The 25640-nt window shown below is 43.8% G+C and overlaps 1 protein-coding gene across 1 annotated transcript in view; it reads right to left on the reverse strand.

Annotated features, from left to right (window-relative positions):
• Positions 1–1382: 1382 nt before the first annotated feature.
• KCNG4 (potassium voltage-gated channel modifier subfamily G member 4) overlaps positions 1383–25640 on the reverse strand; it is a 29406-nt gene continuing 5148 nt past the window's right edge. The window contains exon 3 of the mRNA XM_038754441.1: positions 1383–2692. Within this exon, the coding sequence (XP_038610369.1) occupies positions 1916–2692 (777 nt within the window). The 3' untranslated portion in view covers positions 1383–1915. The remainder of the gene's footprint in view (positions 2693–25640) is intronic.

The following is a 25640-nucleotide window of genomic DNA, read 5'->3' on the forward strand; positions in this document are numbered from 1 at the left end:
GGCATGCCTATCTTGGAATCCACGGTTCTTTATTTGGGTCTCTGTGAGTGAGTATGGGTCTGTACATGCTTGTGTCAAACAATGGTACTTTGAATGTGCGCTTACATTTTACAGAGCACTGTACTAAGCCCTTGGGAGAGTATAATATAGTAATATAGATACGATCCCTGCTTTAGTGAGTGTACGTTCTAGCGGGGGAGACAGAAGTGCCTTTGTGAGTGTGTGTGTGGATGCATCTATGAGGTATGTATACAAAGAGGGTGTGTGTCTTTGTGAAGGCATGTGACCGCAAATATGCATGTCTTTATGACCGTATCTATGAGGTAGTGTGTGTCTCTGTGGATTTGCATGTGTTAATGTATATGAAAGTGGGAGGGTCTGTGTGGACATCTGTTGCCACTGTTTGTGTCCACTTCAGGATCCTTTTTATCTCCAATTCCCCTCTCTGCCTCAACTTCTCTCTCTCTTCCTTCACCAATGCTTAAACCATTGGCCTCATCTCTTGTCCCGCTCTGAGCTCCAGAAAATCCGGTCACCTCTACCCTGGTCATCTGCCTCAAACATTTTTCATTCTGGTGATCATGTGGAACCAGATTTTCAAAGAAATGTCTTCGAATTCAGTGCAATTCAATAAGGCAGGGAGCATCCTAGTTGGTTTATAATAGAAATCCATGTGGCCAAAGCTGCACAAGAGGGTCATATTCACTCTCAGCTCGATTTTTTCTAAGTTCAGTCCCAGAGTCATCTGACTCAGACCTAGCTAAGAGGAAAACGAGGTGACTAGCTGGAGATAGGTGACCTCATCATACCCAATTCATTCATTCATTCAATCATATTTATTGAGCACTTACTGTGTGCAGAGCACTGTACTAAGCCCTTGGGAAGTACAAGTCAGCAACATTTAGAGACAGTCCCTACCCAACAATGGAGGTGTGGCTGCTGTCAGACCACTTCTCAGGGACAAAAATAGATGAGGGTAGAAAATTCTCTTGGGGCATTAACAAGATGAAAAGACACAGAGCAGTTAAAATATACTTGACTAATGGTCTGAAATATTTCTTATTTAGTAGATTGAAGCGTTTTAAATTTGCCGAATTCATAGGAACCATTACAGTCCAATGTGCAGCTTTTCATCGTGATAATTATTAGATCTTTTTATGTGGCTTTCATCAATTTATACATTTCCTGAAGTAGCATAAGAAAAACCAGACACACATTTTCGATTGATCTTATATGAAAAAATGAATGGGTAGTTTTCAAGTAGCTGCTTGAAGTTAACTAGTCCTCTGTGGAAGTCTTATAGAAGAGCAGAACAGTTGTTGGTTTTTTTACTCATTGTTCACCTAAATGCAGACTCATCGTTAAAAAGATTTCATGTGCTTTTATTTAAGCTCTCTTAGTGCCTTTGGATATATCACTATAATGCATATATATCTATAATGCATATCTGCAGTAATGGCCTCCTTTAGGTCCATTACATAAAGAGCAATGACAAGCAGCCCTCCTGGAATTCCATGCTTGGCTTGCAAATTTAAGTACGCAGAATATTGGCAATTCAAAGGCAAACTAGAGATTTAGTATAGCTGATAGTATAGCTTCCTCCATTTATAAGCTGATGGGAGTGCTGACTAAAAGACTGGGGCGGATAAAGTCAAACCCCATTGTTATTTTAAGCTTAGCGAATTAGAGGGCTGAGAATCAAAGGAATCGACCATATTGAGTGCCCCCCTAATGGTTCACGCACTAGTGCACGGAGCCCGGGATATAAGACCCAAGAGTTCTACTGAAGGATGATCTTTGGCCTGGACAGTCTAGTCGATCAGTTTCGGTCAGTAGCGATGGAGTGCACGTGGCAAACGACCCTTGTTTTCTGTCCTTTCCGGGAAATGCTGCATGTCTCACCTGAAGGTCATCGTTATCCTGTGGGAATCTGTTTGACTGCTGAAGCAGGTCCTTCTGAAATCAGGTTGTCCATTTCACTGAGCATCTCGTTTTCACTAGCATGGTTGGCATTTAACCTGTTGAGCCGTGACTGGAGCCTTTCCTGTTCCTTTTTGAGCTCCAGGTAAGAATGAGAGAAAGTGTGGAATATCGACGTTGCAGGGAAAGCCATAATGAGGATCCCACTCAAAATACTGCTCAGAGCTACCATCTGTCCCGGGACGCTCCTGGGTACCATATCCCCATACCCCACGGTCGTCATAGAGATGATCGCCCACCAATAGGAGGCAGGAATGCTGGTAAATTCTAGGACCCTTCCAGATTCATTCTCAGCCACGTAGACCAGAGGGGAAAAGAGAGTGACAGCCACGCACAGGAACAGTAAGAGCAGACCGAATTCTCGGGTACATCGGCGAACGGTGAGCCCCAGCGTCTGCAGGCCTAACGAGTGCCTGGCGAGGCGCATGACATATAAGATCCGCAAGGCCCGCAAAATCCGTAGCACCAGTCCTACTTTCTCCAAGTACGAACTGGCGCTTGGCTTCTCATTCCCTACCGCGGGCTCATCGGACACTATGAGCGACACGTAGTAAGGTGAGATCGCTAGGATGTCAATAATGTTCAGGGGTCCTCGGAAAAACTGACATTTACTTCTTGCCTGGATAAACCGGAGGCAGAACTCCAAAGAAAACCAAGCAACACAGACAGTCTCCACGATGAAAATGTAATAGCACTTCTGAGAGCATTCACCCTGTGGGGGGGGAAACAAAAACAAATGGAAGAAGAGGTCAATCGAAAAAATGTTTGAAACATTTAATGATTCAGGTCAAATCCTCTGGAGAGCCTGGGTGAGTTTTACATTTTCTTTGGTAAAGAAACATCTGAATGAAGTAAACCTTTGGGGAACCAGGGCTGTAGTGTTCTTGTGGGAACAATGGGGATGATAGTTCATGTTGACAGGCCAAGGAAATATCATTGCATTCTAGACTGTAAGCTCACTGTGGGCAGAGAACGTGTCTACTGACAATATTGTATTGTACTCTCCCAAATGCCTAGTACAGTGCTCTGCACACAGTAAATGTTCATTAAATTCCACTGATGATGAGTCATTCCAATAGTATAGTGATTCTTTGGGCTTCATTAAATGTAGCTGTAGACGTCTCTTTTATTTCTGTTGTCTGTTCCCAAGTGCCCAGCACAGTGTTGTGAACACAGAAGGGGCTCAATAAATGCTGTTGATCATGATGACGATCCCCTCGTGAATGTAAGCTACTTGTAGGCAGGGAGAGTGTCTAACGATTCTGTTAGATTATACTCTCCCAACTGCTTAATGCAATGCTCTCCACATAGTAAGCACTCAGTAAATATGATCGGTTGATTGATGAAGATGACGTTATGCAAAGGAAGCTAAACAAACAGTCACTGCTCTCTGGGACTTATGTTCTAATTGATGGCTATATTAAATTTAAAAAGGGAACATTGAAACCAAAAAAAAAAAAAACAGTAAACAGTAATGAGTTGATGAATTATCTCTTAACCGTGAATGGAGTGGCCCCAGGTGCCACGAGGAGGTTGATTTATTTCACACAGATGGGTACTGTATCTCAGAAATTATTTTATTTTTCTTGGTTCACCACGGATGAAGGCTTTTTGAGCCAACAGAAACAATGAGACCTGGGAACTTCTAGTCATTGAGAAGTTTTGACAGCCAAGGGACAAACCCCAGTGACCCGCAAGTACTTAGTTCAGGCCAAGAGGGAAGACTGTTGATGGCTTTTTCTGAGCTCAGAGTTGGAGCTTCTTTGGCCACTCCATCCACTGAGGAAGGCACATCTCTTAAGAACCATAACCGAGTTTTGGGGTGGCTTGAGGTATCCTGACTCCTGAGGTGCGAGTTGGGTCAAGCAAGGCCTTGAGAGGCCCGCTCTGGGACCCAGGGCTCTTCCTCCAGACCAAGGCCACCTGGAAGCCTAGGACCATTTTCAGCCTACCCTCGCTACTCCAGGTTCCAATGATCTCAAGGAGGTTCAAAGACAAAATGTTCCCAGATCATCAAGACCTTGAATACCACCGCAGGGAAACACTGGAACAAGTAGCGGCCTTGAGGGTTCCCGGACTGAGGACTTGACCTGATCAGCTGCAATGCTTCTCTTCTCCTTAGGACAGCTGGGTGTTTCCTAATCCACACTGGCCTGACCTGAACCCGAGGCTTAATTCTGAGGTTCCCCAGAGGGTTCACAATTACTATGACCTGACATAAGCCAGGTCAGCTGGTTGTGCTTTCCTGGAATTTCTGGGCAAGAAAACCTCAGTCTAGGCTCCAAGATGATACTGACAACCATTTTTTTAATTCCACCTCTTCTCCCCATCCCAGAGACACGGGGGCGTTAAATCTCTCAATGTCTCACTGCATCCCTGTTGTAAGGTGAAAGATTCAATGTTATTCACCCACTTTGCTAATGCTAGTACATCTGATGAAGGGTGGGGGGGTGGTGGGGGGAAGACAGAAGAACACATAGGAGTGATGGCCATAGCCGATGAACAAAATGCTGTCGGCTGAAAAGCAAGTGTAGCACAAATATTTTATGGGCCTTTTCATGGTGAGAAAAATAACATACGGCAATTATTCAGACTGGATATATCACCGGGAAACAGCTGTAATGTCTGTGTGGAAATGAGAACTATATTCAGATGCACTAAATCCACAGGACTTCGTAAATGAGAGTAAAGGAAACAGACTTTTTGCCACCGCTCATGTCATGCTAGAATTTCAAGGAGTCACAGAGCAGATGGACAACAACTGCGGATGGTAAACGGAAGCATTTCATTCCCGTTAATGTTTTGAAGAGAGTTGAATGTAAAACTTTGTTTTGTTTTTTGCCACTTGGTATTTTCCAGGAGAATGATGCCCCCACAGCTCCTCTTGAACAGGTCTATCTATCAATCAATCAATCAGTGGAATTTATTGAATGCTTACAGTATGCAGAGCATTTTCATTCATTCAATCGTATTTATTGAGCACTTACTGTGTGCAGAGCGCTGTACTAAGTGCTTGGGAAGTACAAGTTGGCAACGTATAGAGACGGTCCCTACCCAACAACGGGCTCACTTGGGAAAGTACCTTTATGGATCCTTTTTACAGTCCTAACACTTTTTCCATAACCCTTTCATAAAGAGAAGCAAAATATAATTTGGAGACTGATTTTACCGAGGGGATGAAGTGAACCTGAAGCATTTGCCTATTTTTTTTCACCCACAGCACACTCTGCCTCTTGATGCTTTGTTTTTTATTTAGTATTGATAAGCAGTTACTGTGTACCAGGCACTCTACTAAGCACTGCGGTAGATACAAACTAATCAGGTTGGACACAGTCTATGTCCCACATGGGGCTCACAGTCTTAATTCCCATTTTACAGATGAGATAACTGAGGCACAGAGAAGTGAAGTGACTTCCCCAAGGTCACACAGCTGACAAGTGGCAGAGCAGGGATTAGAATCAGGTCCTTCTAACGCCCAGGCCCGTGCTCTAGCCACTAGACCATGCTGTTTCTCTTAAAGCTACTGGCTGTTTAGACATCACTGTTTAAAATCTATAATCACAGTCTGGAAAGTACATTTTATTGAAAATTAAATGATTGGCCTTTCACACAACCCACATTCAACTCACCTTAAATGGATCTGCTTTCTCTTTATGGATAGCGAGGACAGTGCTAAGGATTTCAAACAAGATTTTTAAAACTTGGCAGCTGAGTTCAACTGAATGTAGATCAGATGCTAGGTTTGGCTTTTTCCATCTGAGCTCCTGAGGGGAAGGGGAAAATAGTTTCAGGAGGTTCAAACCAGGGAAGCCAGATGACCTGCGTCTCCAGAGAAACAAGCTAGAGCTAAAGTTCAGTCTCCGTCTCCCTCTTTCCCCATGTTTTCCTTTGACTTGGGCTCTAGTTGCCCCAAACCTCCATTCATTAATCAGCAAAACTCTGAATTTTGCCTGAGGAAGGGCAGCCAGTGGGTTCCTATGGGGTAAGGAAGCCTATTTTTCCCAAGAATGCCTCACAGTCTACCCATCTCGGGAGATATCCAATTAATTCACTCACAAGCCTCTCTGGTCACAGTCTTCAGAAGTCCTCACCTGCCATTCACTTTCCACTTTTCTCTGAATCACTAAAACTTTTCAGGCTTATTTCTAGCCTAAAGCAGATAATATAATTGAAAACATCATCCGGATGAAGGAGAAGGAAAAAAAATCCAGGTCTCCTGGAAATCAATCAAGCAACCTTGGCATTTATTGAGGATTTACTATGTGCAGACCACTATACTAAGCGCTTGGGAGAGTTCAATACAACAGAATCCGAAGACACGTTATCTGCCCACAGTGAGCTTTCTATTGATAACTGAAGGGAAGGCATGTCTTTACTTGACTTTTCTTCAGAATGCCACTTTTTTCCTTCCCTTTGTCTCTGAAGACCTAAGAGCCTCTTCTTTGACAATGGGTTCATTCATTCATTCATTCATTCAATCGTATTTATTGAGCGCTTACTGTGTGCAGAGCACTGTACTAAGTGCTTGGGAAGTACAAGTTGGCAACATATAGAAACGGTCCCTACCCAACAGTGGGCTCACAGTCTAGAAGGGGGAGACAGAGAACAAAACAAAACATATTAACAAAATAAAATAAATAGAATAAATATGTACAAATAAAATAAATTAATCGAGTAATAAATACATACAAACATATATACAGGTGCTGTGGGGAGGGGAAGGAGGTAAGGTGGGGGAGATGGAGGGGGGGTGAGGGGGAGAGGAAGGAGGGGGCTCAGTCTGGGAAGGCCTCCTGGAGGAGGTGAGCTCTCAGTAGGGCCTTGAAGGGAGGAAGAGAGCTAGCTTGGTGGATGTGCGGAGGGAGGGCGTTCCAGGCCAAGGGGAGGACGTGGGCCAGGGGTCGACGGCGGGACAGGCGAGAACGAGGCACGGTGAGAAGATTAGTGGCAGAGGAGCGGAGGGTGCGGGCTGGGCTGGAGAAGGAGAGAAGGGAGGTGAGGTAGGAGGGGGCGAGGTGATGGACAGCCTTGAAGCCGAGGGTGAGGAGTTTCTGTCTGATGTGTAGGTTGATTGGTAGCCACTGGAGATTTTTGAAGAGGGGAGTAACATGCCCAGAGAGTTTCTGGACAAAGACAGTCTGGGCAGCGGCGTGAAGTATGGATTGAAGAGGGGAGAGACAGGAGGATGGGAGGTCAGAGAGGAGGCTGATACAGTAGTCCAGACGGGATAGGATGAGAGCTTGAACGAGCAGGGTAGCGGTTTGGATGGAGAGGAAAGGGCGGATCTTGGCAATGTTGCGGAGGTGAGACCAGCAGGTTTTGGTGACGGCTTGGATGTGAGGGGTGAACGAGAGAGCGGAGTCAGGGATGACACCAAGTTTGAGGGCTTGTGAGATGGGAAGGATGGTAGTGCTGTCAAAGTGATGGGAAATTCAGGGAGAGAGCAGGGTTTGGGAGGGAAGACAAGGGTTGAAATGAATCAGCAGAGCAAGGCACACTCAGGAGGGTTTAGCTTACAAGGCATTTCCTACATAAGAGTTATTAGACAGACCAACCCAATGACTTGTTTAGACCTGGTGACCAGGTTTTTAAAATTATTTTTTAAAATGGCATTTTTTAAGTGCTTACTCTGTGCCAGGCACTGTACTGAGCACTGGGGTAGATACAAGCTAATCAGGTCGAATGCAATCCATGTCCCAGACAGGGCTCCCAGTTTTAGTCCCTCCCCATTGTACAGATGAGGTATATGAGGCACTGAGAAGTTAAGTGACTTGCCCAAAGTCACACAGCAAACAAGTGGGGGAGCCGGAGTTAGAACCCAGTTCAAAAGGAATTTTCGTCTGAATAGCCCATTCCTCTCTTAAGGAAGTATGGCAGGTACCAGTAAGCTATTCTTCCTGACCAGACCAGTTTCTGCAAACATTAATATCTTCCTTTGATCTAAGTAGATGGTGAATAATAGATGAAGAACAGACATTCAGGAGTTCCAGGGGAGGAGGCCAGTGGGTCCAGCATTTGCTGATGTGGGCTTTTAAGAGCAGAGGAGGAAGAATTGACCTGGGCATTCTTCAAAAGTATGTTTCTTAAACAGGGTGCCCCAAGATAAAAAGACTCCCATTTGTCTTTTCATGACCTCTCGTAGCGTTACCTTGGCGGCCCAACGGAGTGCTTGACAAGAGATAACCAAGCTGGTTTGCCCAAGTTTAAACTCGCTGATATTTTGTTTCTATAAATCTCAAAAACTAGAAAAGAACAAGGTTTCTTTATCTTGGGTCACTCTGTATAATGTTCTTAAACATAATCACAGCTGTATTCATATTCCTTCTGACAAAACATTTTCCCATGAACACAGTGAAATAAATATTTATATGCTGGCTCTAGTAGTGCACAGTAGAAATGTTCCCATGTTGAATTTTTCAAACATACCAATATAATATTTAAATATAGGCATCACGAATGCTTACATGTCTCAGCTTGTGTGAATTACAAAATGGAAAAACTGGCTTATAGAGAGGGAAGAAAGTGACATTAGACTGTGGCTGTGTGCCAATACTCTCCTAAGTTTTATCCACTGAACACTAACATCCAGAGAGCATAGAATTAAACTAAAAGAATTATGACTTGCAGCCCAGAGGAAGTGTCTGTCAGTCGACTGTATTTATTGAGTGCTTACTGTGTGCAGAGCACTGTACTAAGCTCTCGGGAGAACACAATACAACAATAAACAGATACATTCCCTGCCCACAACAGTGAGGTTGTGATGCAGCGGTAGACCACCTGTCTGGAAGCCGGAGGACCCGGTTCAAGTCCAACCTCTGCCACCCACTTGCTGGGTGACCTTGGACAAGTCACTTAGCCTCTCCGTACCTCAGTTTCCTCATCTGCAAAATGGGGAGGAAAAACAACTGTCTTTCCTACCTTCCGCCAAGGTTTGCTGTCAGGGCAAAAATGAGGAAATTGATGAGAAAGGACTTGGGGAATGAATGCACTATACAAAATCAAGGTATTCTATAATAGAAACTACATTTATCTTTTATTTGGAATGTGAGCCCCACTTGAAACAGGGGTTGTGTCCAACCTGATTATCTTGAATCTACCCCAGTGCTTACTTAGTACAGCGCCTGACACATAGTAAGCCCTTAATAAATACCATTATTAAACATAAATATTACTTGATTTCATTTATTTTTGAATTTTTCAATGGTCACAATTCTCATCACCATGACAGCCTGCTGCAAAGATGCATGGGGCATCCACACATATGGTTGTGGATGGAGGAGCCACTTCAAGCCTCTCTCTTTACACCAGTACTATCAGGGATGTATCCAGAATTTATGTTAATGTCTGTCTCCCCCTTTAGACTGTAGCCTTATTTTTTAAAATGGTATTTGTGAAGTACTTACTATGTGCCAGTTAGCATTCTAAGCACTGGAATAGATACAAGGATATCACGTTGGATACGGTCCGTGTCCCACATGGAGCTCACAGTTTTAATCTCCATTTTACAGATGAGGTACCTGAGGCACAGAGAAGTGAAGTGACTTGTCCAAGGTCACACTGCAGACAAGTGGCAGAGCCGGAATTAGAACCCAGGTACCTCTGATTCCCAGGCCCGTGCTTTAACCAGTGGGCCATGCTGCTTCTCCAAAGTGACATCTCCTCCAAGAAGCCTTCCCCAATTAAGCCCTCTACTCCCTGACTCCCTTTCTCTCCTGTGCCACCATGCACTTGGATCTGTACCATTTGGGCACTTGATATTCACCTCTCCTCTGTCTCAAAGCAGTTACTATTTATATCAGCATCTACCTCCTCCTCTAGACTGTAAACTTATCATGGGCAGGGAACACATTTACCAACTCCGTTGTATCATACTTTCCCAAGTGTTCAGTACAGTCCTCTGTTACACCGTAAGCTCTCAATAAATTCCATTGATTGATGTTACATTTCAGTGTGATAATTACTCTGGCTCGCTGTTTAGACCTGCGGTGGGATTTTTGGGCACTTTCATTCTCCACTCTAAATGTGGTTAATGATGGTATTTCTTTAGTGTTTCTTCTATGCCAAGCCCACTCTACTATGCACTGGAGTAGATACACGTTAATCAGTTCAAACAGCGTCCCTGTCTCACTTGGGGGTCACCATCTAAATATGGTGGAGAACAGGTATTTGATCCCCATTTTACAGAAGAGAAAACTAAGGCACAGAGTAGTTAAGTGATTTGCCCAAGGTCACACAGGTCTCCCAGGCCCAAGCTCTTTCTGGTATGCCATGTTGCTCGGCTAACCAGGAAACCCAGAGACAGTTCAAATTGAAAGTTGGTGCAGATAAAATGAATCAATCAATCGTATTTATTGAGCACTTATTATGTGCAGAGCACTGTACTAAGCGCTTGGGAGCGTACAACCCAGCAATATAACGGACACATTCCCTGCCCACAATGAGTTTACAGTCTAGAGGAATGACTAGAAATCTAGCATCTGTAATTTACTTTATTGTCTACCCTTCCCCCTTATTCTCCCAACTCTACTGTATGGTACTTTCCCAAGCCCTTAGTTAGTTCAGTGTTCGACACAAAGTAAGCACTCATTGAATACTACTGATTAATGCATCGATAAAGGTGAGATTTCAAAAAGGAGTCTGCAGCTGTGATCCATGCTGTGTCAGTAGCTCTAGACGAAATGTTCTTTTACATGGAACAAAAAGCCTTGGGCCATGTCAGGAGAGTTGTGTAGAACTGTGGGTGGTGAAAATCAGTAGGGCAGGTTCAGATCTTTTTATCAGGCCAATTCCTTCCCACTTCTATCTCCACGGCCATATCTCCCAGACCAATCAAGTATAGTATTTCTTTTCACATTTAAATCCAGTTAAGTATCCCAAGCTTCCTGGCCAACTGCCTGGAAGGCTTATAGAGGTACCACCATCATTTAACTAGAGTTTAATAACTGGCCTGGAAATAAACCAGATTGGAGATGAAAGTGTGATTGCACTGCTCCATTCAGATCGAAACAGAATTCTTTCCTGAGTGAAATTGTGTTGCATGAACATAGATCATTAAAACCTCATTGGGGATGCTGCGTCAGAACTCCATCCCCTTTTGGCATGATTTCTATTCCTCTTTAGAACTTTCAGATCGATTATGAGGTGAAACCTGGTACTTCCCACTATTTGTTTTTTTAAAATTTAATTCGGGAATAAATGGTCACAGGACCTAGGGCTTGTATTGTCATTTCCCTCTAACTACTTCTTTTAACAAATACCCAAGATGAGAAGCGTGATGCAAAACACATGGAATCTTTAATATGTCGAATCTTCATTTCCTCTGAGGTTAAGATCTGAATAGCTGTTTATTCAATTTCATTCTGTTTACTAGATTTCTTTTAATGTTCCTCTTACCCTGGAGCTATGGGTTATCTTTTGTAAGTACAAACAGACCATTTTGCTATCTGGTGAACTGTTGTTCCTTATCTAAAATGTGAGATTAAGACCAAATCTCTATAATGCGCAGATTCACCCAGTTTTCTTATAAGGTGGGAGTCCATTCTTGCTAAACACCGTTAGGAAAACTCATGCTGTGAAATTCCCCATGTCCAAGGCTGCCTCTATGTGCACACGCATGTGGGTAGGGAACGTGTCTACCAACCCTGTTGTATTAGACTCTCCTAAGGCTCAGTACAGTGCTCTGCTCATAGTAAGCCCTCAATAAATACCACTGATGATGATGATGACACACTCAAAGGACTTTCTCTTCTAAAACTCCAGCAAGCTGTGTGCAAAATGACTTGTGTTTAGGTAAGCGGTCCCTAATTCCCCACCACATTCTACATAATCAATCAATCAGTGGTATGTACTGCATGCAGAGCACTGTGCTAAGCACTTGGGAGAGTGCAACGACAGAGTTGGTAGACACATTCCCTGCCCACAATGAGCTGACAGTCTAGGGGAGGAGATAAAACTCCTGAATGGACAGCACAGTAGTGCAGGGAACTGGAGACTGAATGGTGCCAACACAAAGGAGGGTGACTTGGGGCCTTCCCTACTGTAGTGTAATTTATTTACATTAATGTCTGTCTCTTCTAGACTTGGGGCCCTTCCCTACTGTGGTGTAATTTATTTATTATATCTGTAATTTACTTATTATATTTGTAATTTACTTATATTAATGTCTGTCTCCCCCTCTAGACTGTAAGCTCATTGTGGGCTCAATGTGTCTGTTTATTGTCATATTGCACTCTCCCCAACGCTTCGTACAGTGTTCTTCACACAGTAAGTGTTCAATAAATATAATTGAATGGACTGAATGAATGAATGATGCAGGTCATCCTCACTGTGCCCAGATGTCCCAAATTTCACCTTTTTTTGGAACCAGAAAAAATGGAAGCAGGGCCAGAGAAAGCTGTCTGAGGTCCAGAAAACAGCTACTTGGGAAGCTCCAGTCACCTTTCAATCAATCGGCTGTGTTTATTGATTGCTTTCTACTGCACTAAATGAAGCACTTTGAAGAGTACAATATAACAGTTTAACAGAGTTGGTAGACAGGTCCCCTTCCCATGAGTTTACAGTCTAGAGGATGAGCTCACCCACTTCCAATTTGCCCACACAACTTAGACAATTTCAGATTGTGGTGGCAACAGTAGTAGCAACCCTGACCCCAGGGCATGCTTGGCATTCTTGAGGTCTCCAAACCTTGTTCAGGACTCTCAAATTCAGGACTTCATTGGCTAATTCAAGATAGCAAAACTGTTGGGTTAGTTTGGACTAACACTGTTGATATAGATCAATCAATGAATCAATGGTTTTATTGAGAGTTTTATATGGTATTTGTCAAGCGCTTGATATATGTCAAAAACTTTTCTAAGCACTGGGGTAAGTACAAGTTCATCAGATTGGACACAGTCTCTGTCCCACATGGGGCTCACAGTCTAAGCAGGAGGGAGAATGGGTATTTAGTGCCCATTTTACAGTTAAGGAAACTGAAGAACAGAGAAGGTAAGTGACTTTCCCAAGGTCACATAGGAAACAAGTGGCAGAGCCGGGATTAGAACCCAGGTCCTCTGATTCCCAGGCCCCTGTTCTTTCCCCTAGATCATGCTGCCTATTGTGTGCAGAGCACTGTATTAAGCACTTAGAAGAATACAGTACAGTAGATTTGGTAAACATAATCCCTTCACTCAAAGAGCTTGTGATCTAGTATGGCAACAAAATAGATTTTATGCTTGGACCTAGGATATTATAACTCATAAAAGATATACAGGACAACCTAAGGCAGGTAAAAAAGAAATGTAACACAATCCATGTGATTCCTAACATTCCAAACAAATTCTCTCAAATGCCCCTAACATTTGGAGGATTGATGCTAGAACAATTTGTTGTCTTTCAACTCAATATGAATCAAAAACATTACTTTGAGCAGGGGTGGGTAGCGTATTTTTTCAGGGAGACTGCATCATTGTGCATGCTCCCTGATTGGATGGGGAGCCCGCCTGATTGGCAGATGTTACCTAAGGGTGCTAGAGGCTTGATGAAGCAGCATGGCGTTGTGGAGAGAGCACAGGTGTGGGGGTCAGAAGATCATGGGTTCCAATCCCTACTCCGCCACTTGCCTGCTGTGTGACCCTGGGCAAGTCACTTCACCTCTCTGTGCCTTGGTTCCCTCACCTGTAAAATGGGGATTAAGACAGTGAACCCCATGTAGGACAGGGACTATGTCCAAACCAATTTGCTTGTACCGACTCATCATCATCATCATCAATTGTATTTATTGAGTGCTTACTATGTGCAGAGCACTGTACTAAGTGCTTGGGAAGTACAAATTGGCAACATATAGAGACAGTCCCTACCCAACAGTGGGCTCACAGTCTAAAAGACTCCAATGCTTAGTACAGTGCCTGGCTCACAATAAGCACTTAACAAATACCAGAATTATTATTTACCCAGCTTCCCACCTCCTTCCTCCTCCCAGATCGCTCACAGCACAATTCAACTTTCTGCAGCAAAATCCCCACTAGCGTTAGGTGAACATTCAAGGTTTATCTTGCCCCAAGGTGATTCAGGCTCCTGAATCTTTTCTGCAGGAAAATTATCCTCAAATAAAACACCTAGTCTGTGCAGATCCAACCTTGTCTCTGCCCTGATTAACCACCAAGTTAAACGGGGAAAAAACAAAGGTGCAAACTAGCTTTCCAAATGAAGATCCCCAGTGGTTTTGGAGGAAAAATGACCTTGAAAATCACATGACTGGGGAAGAAGGGCCCCAGCCGACTCATTTTTGAGTTCCTGTGCATAAGCCCGGGATTTCGGGCCAAGGTGTCCCGAGATATCTGAGAAGGGCAATAGGCGACCCAGCTGTAATGGTTTAGACTAATACAGGATGACCCATTTAAAAATGAGGCCCACTTAACACAAAGCGGTTTTTAGAATGGCCTGATTTGTACTAGCCACTGACAGCAGCTTAATAGAACCTCTTTTCCATCTTTCCCATGATATGATCATTCTCCTATCACTCTGGGGCTGACTTTGGGAATGATTCATTTTTCCTTGGCACAAGAGGTGTTTAAAGCCAGTGGATACTTTCCTTCACCACTGTGGGATCATTTAGGAGTCCGGCTCCCGGAAGCAGCGGAAATGCTGTTCCCGGCTAGGTTCGCGGTTTGAATATTCAAGGCATGCACCTCTCAACCCCGAGCAATGGAAATCCAACTGCAGTGCAGTAAGCACTGCTGAGTCACTCTGCCTGCATTGCTGCTCTTATTTGAAACATTAAACCATTCTCCCTTCAATCAAATATGACACATGGAATTCAAAAACTCCCCATGATGGATCACTCATGCTACTTGAATTTATGGATGAGGATCCAGGGCAAGCCAGGTTCCAAAAATGGACTGCCTACCACAAGCATTGGATTTGATTCTCAGAAATGCTGGCGGGTAATAAGGATGTGTACCCTAATTGCTCGGAGCCAAATCGTTCTTTTGAAAACTTCTCCCTTTGTAGAATTAGAGTTAACTGAAGCATATGTGTAAATGATGATGATAGTATTTGTTAAGCACTTACTATGTGCCAAGCACTGTTCTAAACACTGGGGGGATACAAGGTAATCAGGTTGTCCCACATGGGACTCACAGTCAATCTCCATTTTACAGATGAGGGAACTGAGGCACAGTTACCTGCCCAAAGTCACACTGTCCTCAAATAAAACACCAAGTGGCAGACAAAGTGACAAACGGCAGAGCCGGGATTAGAACCCATGACGTCTGACTTCCAAGCCCGTGCTCTTTCCACTGAGCCACACTGCTTCTCTAAACAGTTCTCTAAACTATGTAAACAGGGAAGAGAGCTGGTGGTTAGCAGGTCAGTTCTGAACCTGATCTAGGCTCTGGGGCTCGTACTGTCATGCAGTTTGAACAGAGGAAAAGATTTTAACCTGTTTCCTCTTTGGTTACATTAATGGAAAAATAGGCATAGCACCCCCTGCCCTGTACTGACCTCAGCAGGATATTTTAGGATTAAGTAGTGACTTATAGCTCCTTGGGGTGGAAATTCCAGCTTTGAATTGCCTTCTACTTCTGAGTTGTCACCTTCTAATCTAGAGAAAGCCCAGGATATAGAACAGCATTCAGGTCCCAAACTACTTGGCTCTTCCCTGGCCTGACTGGGATGGACATATCTGCAGGCTTTGATTTGGATCAATCAATCTGTCTATCAAAGGTATTTATTGAGCCCTTACTCTGTGCAGAGCACTGTACTAAGTACCTGGGAGGGTACATTACAACAGGGTCGGTAGATGCCATCCCTGCCCACAGGGAGTTTAAGGACTCACTGATGAAAAGGGAAACCCAGGTGGGAAATGAGAAGCAGCATGGGTTACTAGATAGAGCACAGGCTTGAGAGTCAGAAGGACCTGGGTTCTAATCCTGGCTCTGCCCTTGTCTGTTGTGTGACCATGGGGAAGTCATTTAAATTCTCTGAACCTCAGTTACCTCATCTATAAAATGGGGATTAAGACTGTGAGCCTGATTGAATGAATGAATTTGGGACATAGACCGTGTCCAACCTGATTAGTTTGGATCTACCTCAGCACTTAGTAGAGTGCCTGGCACATAGTAAATGCTGAACAAAGCAGTATGGCTTAGTGGAAAGAGCCTGGGCTTGTGAGTCAGAGGTCTTGGGTTCTAATCTCGACTCCGCCACTTGTCAGCTATGTGACTTTGGTCAAGTCACTTTACTTCTCTGTGCCTCAGTTACCTCATCTGTAAAATGGGGATTAAGACTGTGAGCCCCATGTGGGACAACATGATTACCTTGTATCCCCCCAGCACTTAGAACAGTGCTTTGCACATAGTAAGCACTTAACAAATGCCTTCATTATTATTATTATTAAATACCATATAAAAAATGACATTGTAAATACCGTCTATCAGAGTCTCTCCATAATGGGGACAGTGAATGTGAGCTTACAAGCTTTAGCCAAAAGAAGCATTTGCAAATGAAAATAATTCCATTTTTGTTTAACTGATAATGGTATTTGTTCTAACAAAGGCAGATAGCCTTTAGTGGATTATTATTATCATTGTTATGATATTTGTTAAGCGCTTACTATGTGCCGAGCACTGTTCTAAGAGCTGGGATAGATACAAGGTAATCGGGTTGTCTCACATGGGGCTCACAGTCTTAATACCCATTTTCCAGATGAGGTAACAGGCACAGAGAATTTAGGCGGCTTGCCCAAGGTCACACAGCAGACAAGTGGCGGAGCCAGGATTAGAACCCACGTCCTCTAACTCCCAAGCCCGTGCTCTTGCCACTAAACCACACTGCTTCTCCTCTTGCAGGATAGTAGACAGCATGGGGTAGTGGAAAGAACATGAGACTGGGAGTCAGGAGACCCAGGTTCTAGTTCCAGCTCTGACACTGGCCTGCTTGATGACCTTGGGCAAGTCATTCAACCTCCCCTCAGTTTCCTCATCTGTAAAACAGAAATGTGATTCTGGCTCTCCCTACTTTGTAGATTTTGAGCCCCACGGAGGGCAGAGACTCCATCTGATCTGATTATCTTCTCTTCTGTCACAGGGCTTGACACATAGTAAATATCTTAAATAAATTAATTAGCATGTGCTCCGGTTTTTTCATACGGCAGCAAACTTGTGTTCCCCACAGCTGCCTGAGTTTTTACAAAGGGGATCGGTATCAAAATTTTTCCCAAATAATCTTCTCATCAGTTGGGATATCCTCTTTAATGAGTTAGATCAGAGCCTCAATTTTACCACTCGAGATCAGTCCTTCCCCTCTATTTGCTGCTTAGGAAAGATCCCCCCAAGAAAGTGCCCCTGATCTGCAGAGTCCATGTACTCATTTTCCACTCTGAAGACTAGGAACGATTCTGGAGTAGTAACTGTAGTAGTAGTAGCTCCCTCCTACTTAGACTGTGAGTCCCATGTGGGACAGGGACTGCGTACAGCCTGATTAATTCGTATCTACCCCTGCACTTAGAACAGTACTTGGCACAGAGTAAGGACTTAACAATCAATCAGTTGTATTTATTGAGCGCTTACTGTGTGCACAGCATTGTACTAAGTGCTTGGGAGAGTACAATACAACAGAGTTGGTAGACACATTCCCTGCCCACAATGAGTTTGCAAACACCATAGTTATTATTAGAGAAGTAGCGTGGCTCAGTGGAAAGAGCACGGGCTTGGGAGTCAGAAGTCGTGGGTTCTAACCCCGGCTCCGCCACTTGTCAGCTTTGTGACTTTGAGCAAGTTGCTTAATTTATCTGTGCCTCGGTTGCCTCCTCTGTAAAATGGGGATTAAGACTGAGCCCCATGTGGGACAACCTGATTGCATCTACCCCAGCACTTAGAACAGTGCTTGGCACACAGTAAGCACTTAACAATACTATTATTATTATTATTATATTTATGCCTGTCATCCTGAAAAGCAGCAGACTAAGCCCTTGGCAATCTATCGGCATCCTGGACTGACAAGGCATTTAATAAACCAGCCATCGGCTAGCTCTCCATGAGCTCCATTCTTCCTTTCAAGCCCAGGAGAGCATAGCCTAGTGAGAAACAGCATGGCCTAGTAGATAGAGCACAGGCCTGGCAGTCAGAGGTCCTGGGTTTTAATCCCGGCTCCACCACTTGCCTGCTGTGTGACCTTGGACAAGTCACTTCACTTCTCTGTGCCTAAATTCCCTCATCTATAAAAATAGGGATTAAAACTCTGGGCTCCATGTAGGACAGGGACTGTGCCCAACCTGATTACTCTGTATCTAACCCAGTGCATAGAACAGTGCATGGCATATAATAAGCACTTAGCAAATGCCATAATTATTCATTATTAGGAGAGGCTGACTATCCACGATCCTTGCTCCTGGTGCAGAGCAGCCCCTCACTGTTCCATTACTTTCGATCCAGATGACGTACAGCCTGTTCTTTCCATGCTGCTGCTGCTATTTCACTCCCAGCCAGTGAAAGAGGCCCAGCTTGGGCACAGGACTGGGGGGCAAAGGACCTGGGTTCTAATCCCAGCTCTGCCACATACAATTGTTGCCAATTTGTACTTCCCAAGTGCTTAGTACAGTGCTCTGCACACAGTAAGCACTTAAAAAATACGATTGATGATGATACCTACTAAATGACCTTGGGCAAGTCACTTAACTTCTCTGTGCCTCGGTTTTCTCATCTGTAAAATGAGGATTCAATACCTTTTCTGCTTCCTACTTAGACTGTGAACTCCACATGGGACAGGGATGGTGTCCCACAGCACTGGACCTGATTATCTACCCCAGTGCTTAGTATGGTGCTTGACGCGTAGTAAGCACTTAACGAATCCCACAGTTATTATTATTATTACCTTCTGAAAGAGGGCAGAACAGCTGAGAACCATATAATGGTCTGTGCCACTGGGCATGCCCTTCTTGGGATACTGTGGGCTCAGGGTAGCATGCAGAGGCTCTTCTCTATCCTTTCCCCCTACCCTGTCAACTAATGGCATTGAGTGTTCACTGTGTGCTGTTTTTACTGTGTGCTGAGGTTTATACTAAGTGGTTGGAGGAGTACATAACAGCAGAGTTGGTAGACGTGATCCCTGCCCTTAAGGACTTTACGATCTAGTGGAGAAGCTTAAAATCTTTGACTTCACATTTTTACAACCCTCTACCATAAACTGATACCGAACCTTTTCAGAAGCTGCTCATCATTATGTCAGCATCTACCAGTCGGGTGTAGGGAGAAGCATCCTAGGCATAGCAAAACATATTTTCACCCTCATTGAGGGGGAGGTGACCTCTGTCAACTCTGCTGTATTGTATGTATTGTACGAAGTATGCACTCAGTCAATACCAGTAATTGACTTACTGTAACCCCAGAAGAAAAGAATCTATTGATGTGGGCAGGTTATGGGACCTACTCCTCTAATGTGTGATTTCACACTCACATGTTTCTTTGAAAAACCACCAGGTGGATAAATTGGCTTCCCCTGCCCATTTTCCAGATGCAGTCATTTTATGTGGAAGAAGCAAGAAAATATCAATTCCCACAAGGAAGGCATTTATTCATTCAATCATATTTACTGAATGAGTACTGTGCACAGGGCACTGTACTAAGCTCTTGGGAGAATACAATATAACAATAAACAGACACACTCCCTGCCCACAATGAGGAATCAACTACTGAATCATATGACCTATGTGCTGCGGGAATGGGGAGAAATCGCAGGCAGATAATAGTTCCCTTGTTCTCTAGCCATCACAAGCAGAACCATCTCAAAGGAGCCAGACTCCCAAAGATCCAATTTCCCTTTGTCCTCACGCCTGCATCCTGAGACAAGCTTCCCTCTTGCTAAGGAGTCCATAGAAATAGACAGTCTGATTACCTGTCCCTTAAAAAGGTGAGCAAATTATAGAAACTAAAAGGTCAGTCCTAAATTTCTCACTTACAAGGGGACAGGGAGAAGCTAGGCTCCTAAGCACTCGGGGGGACTCTCCTGGCCCGCTTGCTGACTCTCACCCAAAATTCTGCCTTAAGTCTTGCAAAGTGTTTTCTATCTCCTTGGGGTGCTGGGATGGGAGAGGGGTGCGGGGAGGTCATGTCCACTACCAGATGCTAGAAGCAGTCACTCACCTGGAAGCCCTCTCCACTCCCGCCCCTCAGGTGTCGATTTGTGCAGCGCCAACACTTTTCTCTCCAAAATAACAGATGAAGATAAACCTGACATTGAGTTTTTGATTTCCAACCACCTGGAACGCTTCTAGAATCTCAAATTTGGTCTTTGTCCTCTGCCCAGGTCACCCATGAATTTTCAAGATCAACAATCAGTCCACCATTAGTATTTATTGAGTGGTTACTCTGGGCAGAGAACTGTATTAAGCATTTGGGAGAGTACAAAAGAGTAAGGAGACACAATCCCTGCCCCCAGAAACTGACAGTCTAGAAGGATCCCCCTCTCTCCCCCTCCCCAACAGTTAAACTGATTCCTCCTTTTCAACCTGGGTTTACCCCTTGGATTTGACTTTCAAGTTCAGACTTAAAGTGGTGTTTGATTTTTGATTGTTCACTGGGAAGTGAGCTGTGCTCAGAAAAGCTTGGCTTGGCTTTCTGATTTCTGAGTTCCTGAAGATTTCAATCAAAAGTCATCTGCATGAAAAGGGGGCGTTGACACTTCACTCTATTTGTAATCTAGCAGCTCCTGGGTTTGGGTAGGTGGTTTCATGCAGAAATTCCACAAGAAACAGCTTGGACTAGTAAAAAGAGCAGGACCTAGGAGTGAAGAGACCTGGATTCTAATCCCAGCTCTGCCACCTGCCTGGCATGTGACCCTGGGCACGTCCCTTAACTTCTCTGCATCTCAGTTTCCTCAGCTGTAAAATGGGGATTAAATATCTATCTCCCTCCCACTTGGACTGTGAGCCCCATGTGGTAAGGGACTTGATGGTCTTGTATCTACCCCAGTATTTAGTATAGTGGTTGGCAAATACTATAATAATTATCATTATGAATTCTAAGGGGCTTCCAGATTTTCATGGGAAATAAGAAGGAACCTTCTCTCTAAAGGGTTGGGGGTGGTGGGGAAGGATGGCTCAAATAGTAACAATAATAATTATGGTATTTATTAAGTGCTTACTATGTGCCAGGGACTGTACTAGGCGCCGGGGTGGTTACAGGCAAATCGGGTTGGATACAGTCCCTGTCCCACGTGGGGCTCACAATCTCCATCCCCAATATGCAGATGAGGAAACTGAGGCACAGAGAAGTGAAGTGACTTGTCCGAGGTCACACAGCAGACAAGTGTGCTGTCGAGAAGCAGCGTGGTTCAGTGGAAAGATCACGGGCTTGGGAGAAAGAGGTCATGGGTTCTAATCCCGGCTCTGCCACTTGTCAGCAGTGTGACTTTGGGCAAGTCACTTAATTTCTCTGTGCCTTAGCTACCTCATCTGTAAAATGGCGATTAAAACGTGAGCCCCACATGGGACAACCTGATCACCTCGTATCCTCCCAGCGCTTAGAACAGTGCTTCGCACATAGTAAGCGCTTAACAAATGCCATCATTACTAAGTGGTGAAGCCAGGATTAGAACCCATGACTTTCTGACTTTCAGGCCCATGCTCTATCCATTATGCCATGCTTGTAGGTATTCATCTGTTCTTTCCAAATACATTTTATGTCTCCTTTCTTTCTCTCACGCTCATTCCCATTCTAAGGTCAACTCTTGCCCTGGTACCATGAGGAATGGAGACTCCCAGAAGCATCGTGGCCAACTGGATAGAGCACAGGCCTGGTAAGAAGGACCTGGGTTCTAATCCCAACTCCACCTTTTGTCTGCTGTGTGACCTTGGGTAATTCACTTCATTTCTCTGGACTCAGTTATCTCATTTGGAAAATGAGGATTGAGGCTGTGAGCCCCACAGGAGAGGTAGCCTGTGTCCATCCTGATTATCTCAAATCTTCCTGCGTCCATCCTGATTATCTCAAATCTTCCCCCATTGCTTAGAAGAGTGTCTGGCATGTAGTAAGTGCTTAAAAATACCATTTAAAAAATAGACCTCTCATTGGCTGACTGCCAGCCCTGGCCATTGCGCTTGAGTGTTCAGCTTCCGTTCTTGAAAGAAGTTTGCCCTGTGCTGTTCTGCTTCTCTGGGCCCTGTCTGTAGGCTGTGCCTCCTCATGAAGTACAAAAGCACCTTGTAAGGGCATGTTAGTACTGCTCTCACTTTTGTTTTTCATGTGGAGATCATCCCAGTAGGGTAGAGTTGCCTTTCCACCAAGGACAGAGCAGAAAGGCATGAAAACCCTCGGGCAGAAGGGAAATTGAATGCCTATTCATTCTCAGTTGCATCTCCTGGAGGTGGAAAGTTAGTTTGGATAACCCAATTATCAGGAAGAACAAGGGATCCAAAGAAGTCCATAAAACAGTAAAAGTAACCCAGCAGCCATTCAGAAGGTCAGCTAAGTCTGTGCCTGCAGGGAAGAAGAAGCAGATGAGTTCACAGATGAGGCCTTTGAGTATTCAGGTTTGCTCCTAATAGGTAAAGAGCAGGCAGGAGATGTGGGTTCCAGGCCTGGCTCCAATGGGCAGCTCCTTTCCATTCCCACAACTTAAGTAACCAACAGAAATGACTTTAAGTTGCATCCCGAGAGATTTTGAATAGTGTAGAGGAAAATCGATTGGACTAAAAAGAATGGGGCAATACTGGAGCGGACTATGAAGAAAAGTTAGAATATTTCTTTCCCAGGAGAGCTTTGAGAATAGATGAAGCCCTCATTTATCTGGGATGTTAATTCCTGCTTAGAATTAACTAATACCTAGAAAGAACTACATAATCTCTTTGGGCCTCTTTTAGTCCTATCAGCAAGCCACTAAACTCTGATTCTTAGGTGCTTTGTCTGTGAGAAAATTGGTATTCTCTCATGGCCTTCCCTGCCTCCCACCTCAAGGATAAAGGAATATTAATGAGAAGAGTGCATCTATAGTGCTTTAAAATCCTCACAACAGAAAGACAGGATAGAAATATCCTTTTAATTTACAACTATCATTAAATATATTTTACCATTATTCTTGCTAGTTTTTTTAAGGAACTCCATTAAAAAATATCTTGGAGTTTGATGTTTCTGAGCCCCTAATTATAATAATAATGATTGTGGCATTTATTAACTGCTTATTAGGTCCCAAAGATTTTACTAAGCACTGGGATTGATACATTATAAGCAGATCTAAAACAATCCCTGTCACACACAGGGCTTACAGTCTAAAAAGCAGGTATTTATCCCCATTTTACAGATGAGGTAACAGCACAGAGAAGTTTAGTTACTTACTTGCCCAAGGTCACACAGCAGGCAAGTGGCAAAGCCAGGATTAGAATCCGGGTCCTATGACTCACAGGTCTGTGCTCTTTCTTGCTTCTTAAGTATTGGAAACAAAGTGAAGAAAGGATTTCACTTTCAGTCAGTCAGTCATATTTATTGAGCACTTGCTGTGTGCAGAGCACTGTACTAACCACTTCCATCCTGGTTAGTGGTTATTTCCTGATTTTCTACCTTCCCTGAGCTCAATTTTGGACTCTTAGAAAAGTGTGTGATGACAAGGGAGCCCTCTGTAATAATTCCGGGCCAAAAATCTCATCTACTCCACACAAGGGGCTTTTCTCTCCATTACAGCTTACCTGGGCCATGCAGCCAAGAAATGCACTGGAGTGGGACAACATATTTTCCACTATTCTGTCTGGAAGCTTTGCTACTGGGCCCCTATTCCAGAAGGGAAAGCCTTCAATCATCATAACTGTTTACTGAAGGTCTGTCAGACCCAGAACAGAGTAGAGGCACTTGGGAGTTCACTTAAGTTCTCTCCTTCATAGTAGCCTATTTTGAGGGAAAACAGATTGCTAATGACTGTCACCATTTTCCTCTCCAGCCAAGGCGAAGGGCAGGATCAATTCAGGATAGAGGAGACTCAGTGCCAACTAAGTCTCCCCTGTCCTCCCTAGTACTTAGGGGTTTTCCCTGCAAGCAAGGGGATGCTAAGGAGCCCAAATGTGACGCTCCCTTCTCTTTAGGAGCTGAATCTTCAGATAGTTCATGGTATCCTTAGGAGGTTAGCTTAGGGTACGTTACATTTTACAGGAGGGACAGGTGAGGGACAAAGAGGTTAGCTGATTAATCCTTGACAAGCAGCAAGGCAGTGGTGTCACGAGTGGTCCAGAGCCTAATCAGTGCCTTTCCCGTAATGCTCAAGGTCTGCTGCTCAATCATTAAAGTGACACAGAGAACTGGTGGGAGTGGTCCCTGTCTAGAGAGGATGCTTGTTGGCTCACTGTTCCCCATATCTTTCACTGACCTTCTTTGTGATTTTTTTTTCCTTTAAAGAAATTATTTTCAAACCATTTCAGCCTCAGAGTAAACTCTGAAAATGAATCCAATTCACGCTTTGATGCTCTAGGATGTCACAAAACTGCCAAGATGCTGTAACGACTTTTTATCTCAACTCCCAGCCATGACACTTCTAATCTATAACCTCCATCTGGCATTACAAGAGAGAGTAGTAATTTCAGCCACGGGAGTGGGAATCTAAGGACAAGACTAAAAATTTGCATGAGAGTCCAGTTTGTGGATAAAATAACTGTGTTTTTTAGTGCTGTTTGTTAAGCGCTTACTATGTGTCGATCACTGTTCTAAGTGCCGGGGTAGATAAAAGTCAGTCGGGTGGGACACAATCCTTCTTAATTATTAATAATCATATTTAGTGAGTGCTTGCTGTGTGCAAAGCACAGTCCTCATCCCACATGGGGTTTACGGTCCAAGTAGAAGGGAGGACAGGTTTTCAATCCCCGTTTTACAGATGAGGGAACTGAAGTGTATATGTATGTTTGTACATATTTATTACTCTATTTATTTTACTTGTACATATTTATTCTATTTATTTTATTTTGTATGTGTATATATGTTTGTACATATTTATTACTCTATTTATTTATTTATTTTACTTGTACATATTTATTCTATTTATTTTATTTTGTTAATATGTTTTGTTTTGTTGTCTGTCTCCCCCTTCTAGACTGTGAACCCGCTCTTGGGTAGGGATTGTTTCTATATGGTGCCAACTTGTACTTCCCAAGCACTTAATACAGTGCTCTGCACACAGTAAGCGCTCAATGAATATGATTGAATGAATGAAAAATATAGAGAAGTTAAGTGACTTGCCCAAGGTCACACAGCAGACAACTGGAGGAGCTTTTCTCGGGTGTATTGCTGGGAAGAGGTAAGAGTTTCCCTTCAGGGGCCTGATCTTAATTTTTTAGATGCCAGGCAGCAGGGTGAAAAGGTCAGGCCTGTGAATTCCAGCTCATAGTGTGATCTTGGGAAAATCACCTTGTTTTCCACTGCCTCAGTTTTCATATCTGCACAATGGGGATATAAATAGTGCCCTACTTCGGTGGAAACTTACTTTCTAAATGTAAGGTGCTAAAAAAATGCTAAGTAATCATAATAATTATGACAGACTGAGTTCAAGGCTGCTCTATATTAAATGCTGAATCTCAGCAGCAGCACCCTGTCAAAATAGTTACAAACTGACATCACTTGAAGGTGAACATGCAGCCATAGAACACTTATTGAAGGGATACCTTTCTTATGTAAATTTAAGGAGAAACTCATGAAATAACAGAAAGGAGA

Source organism: Tachyglossus aculeatus, chromosome 11, assembly GCF_015852505.1.
Source record: "Tachyglossus aculeatus isolate mTacAcu1 chromosome 11, mTacAcu1.pri, whole genome shotgun sequence".
NCBI classification, from domain to species: domain Eukaryota; kingdom Metazoa; phylum Chordata; class Mammalia; order Monotremata; family Tachyglossidae; genus Tachyglossus; species Tachyglossus aculeatus.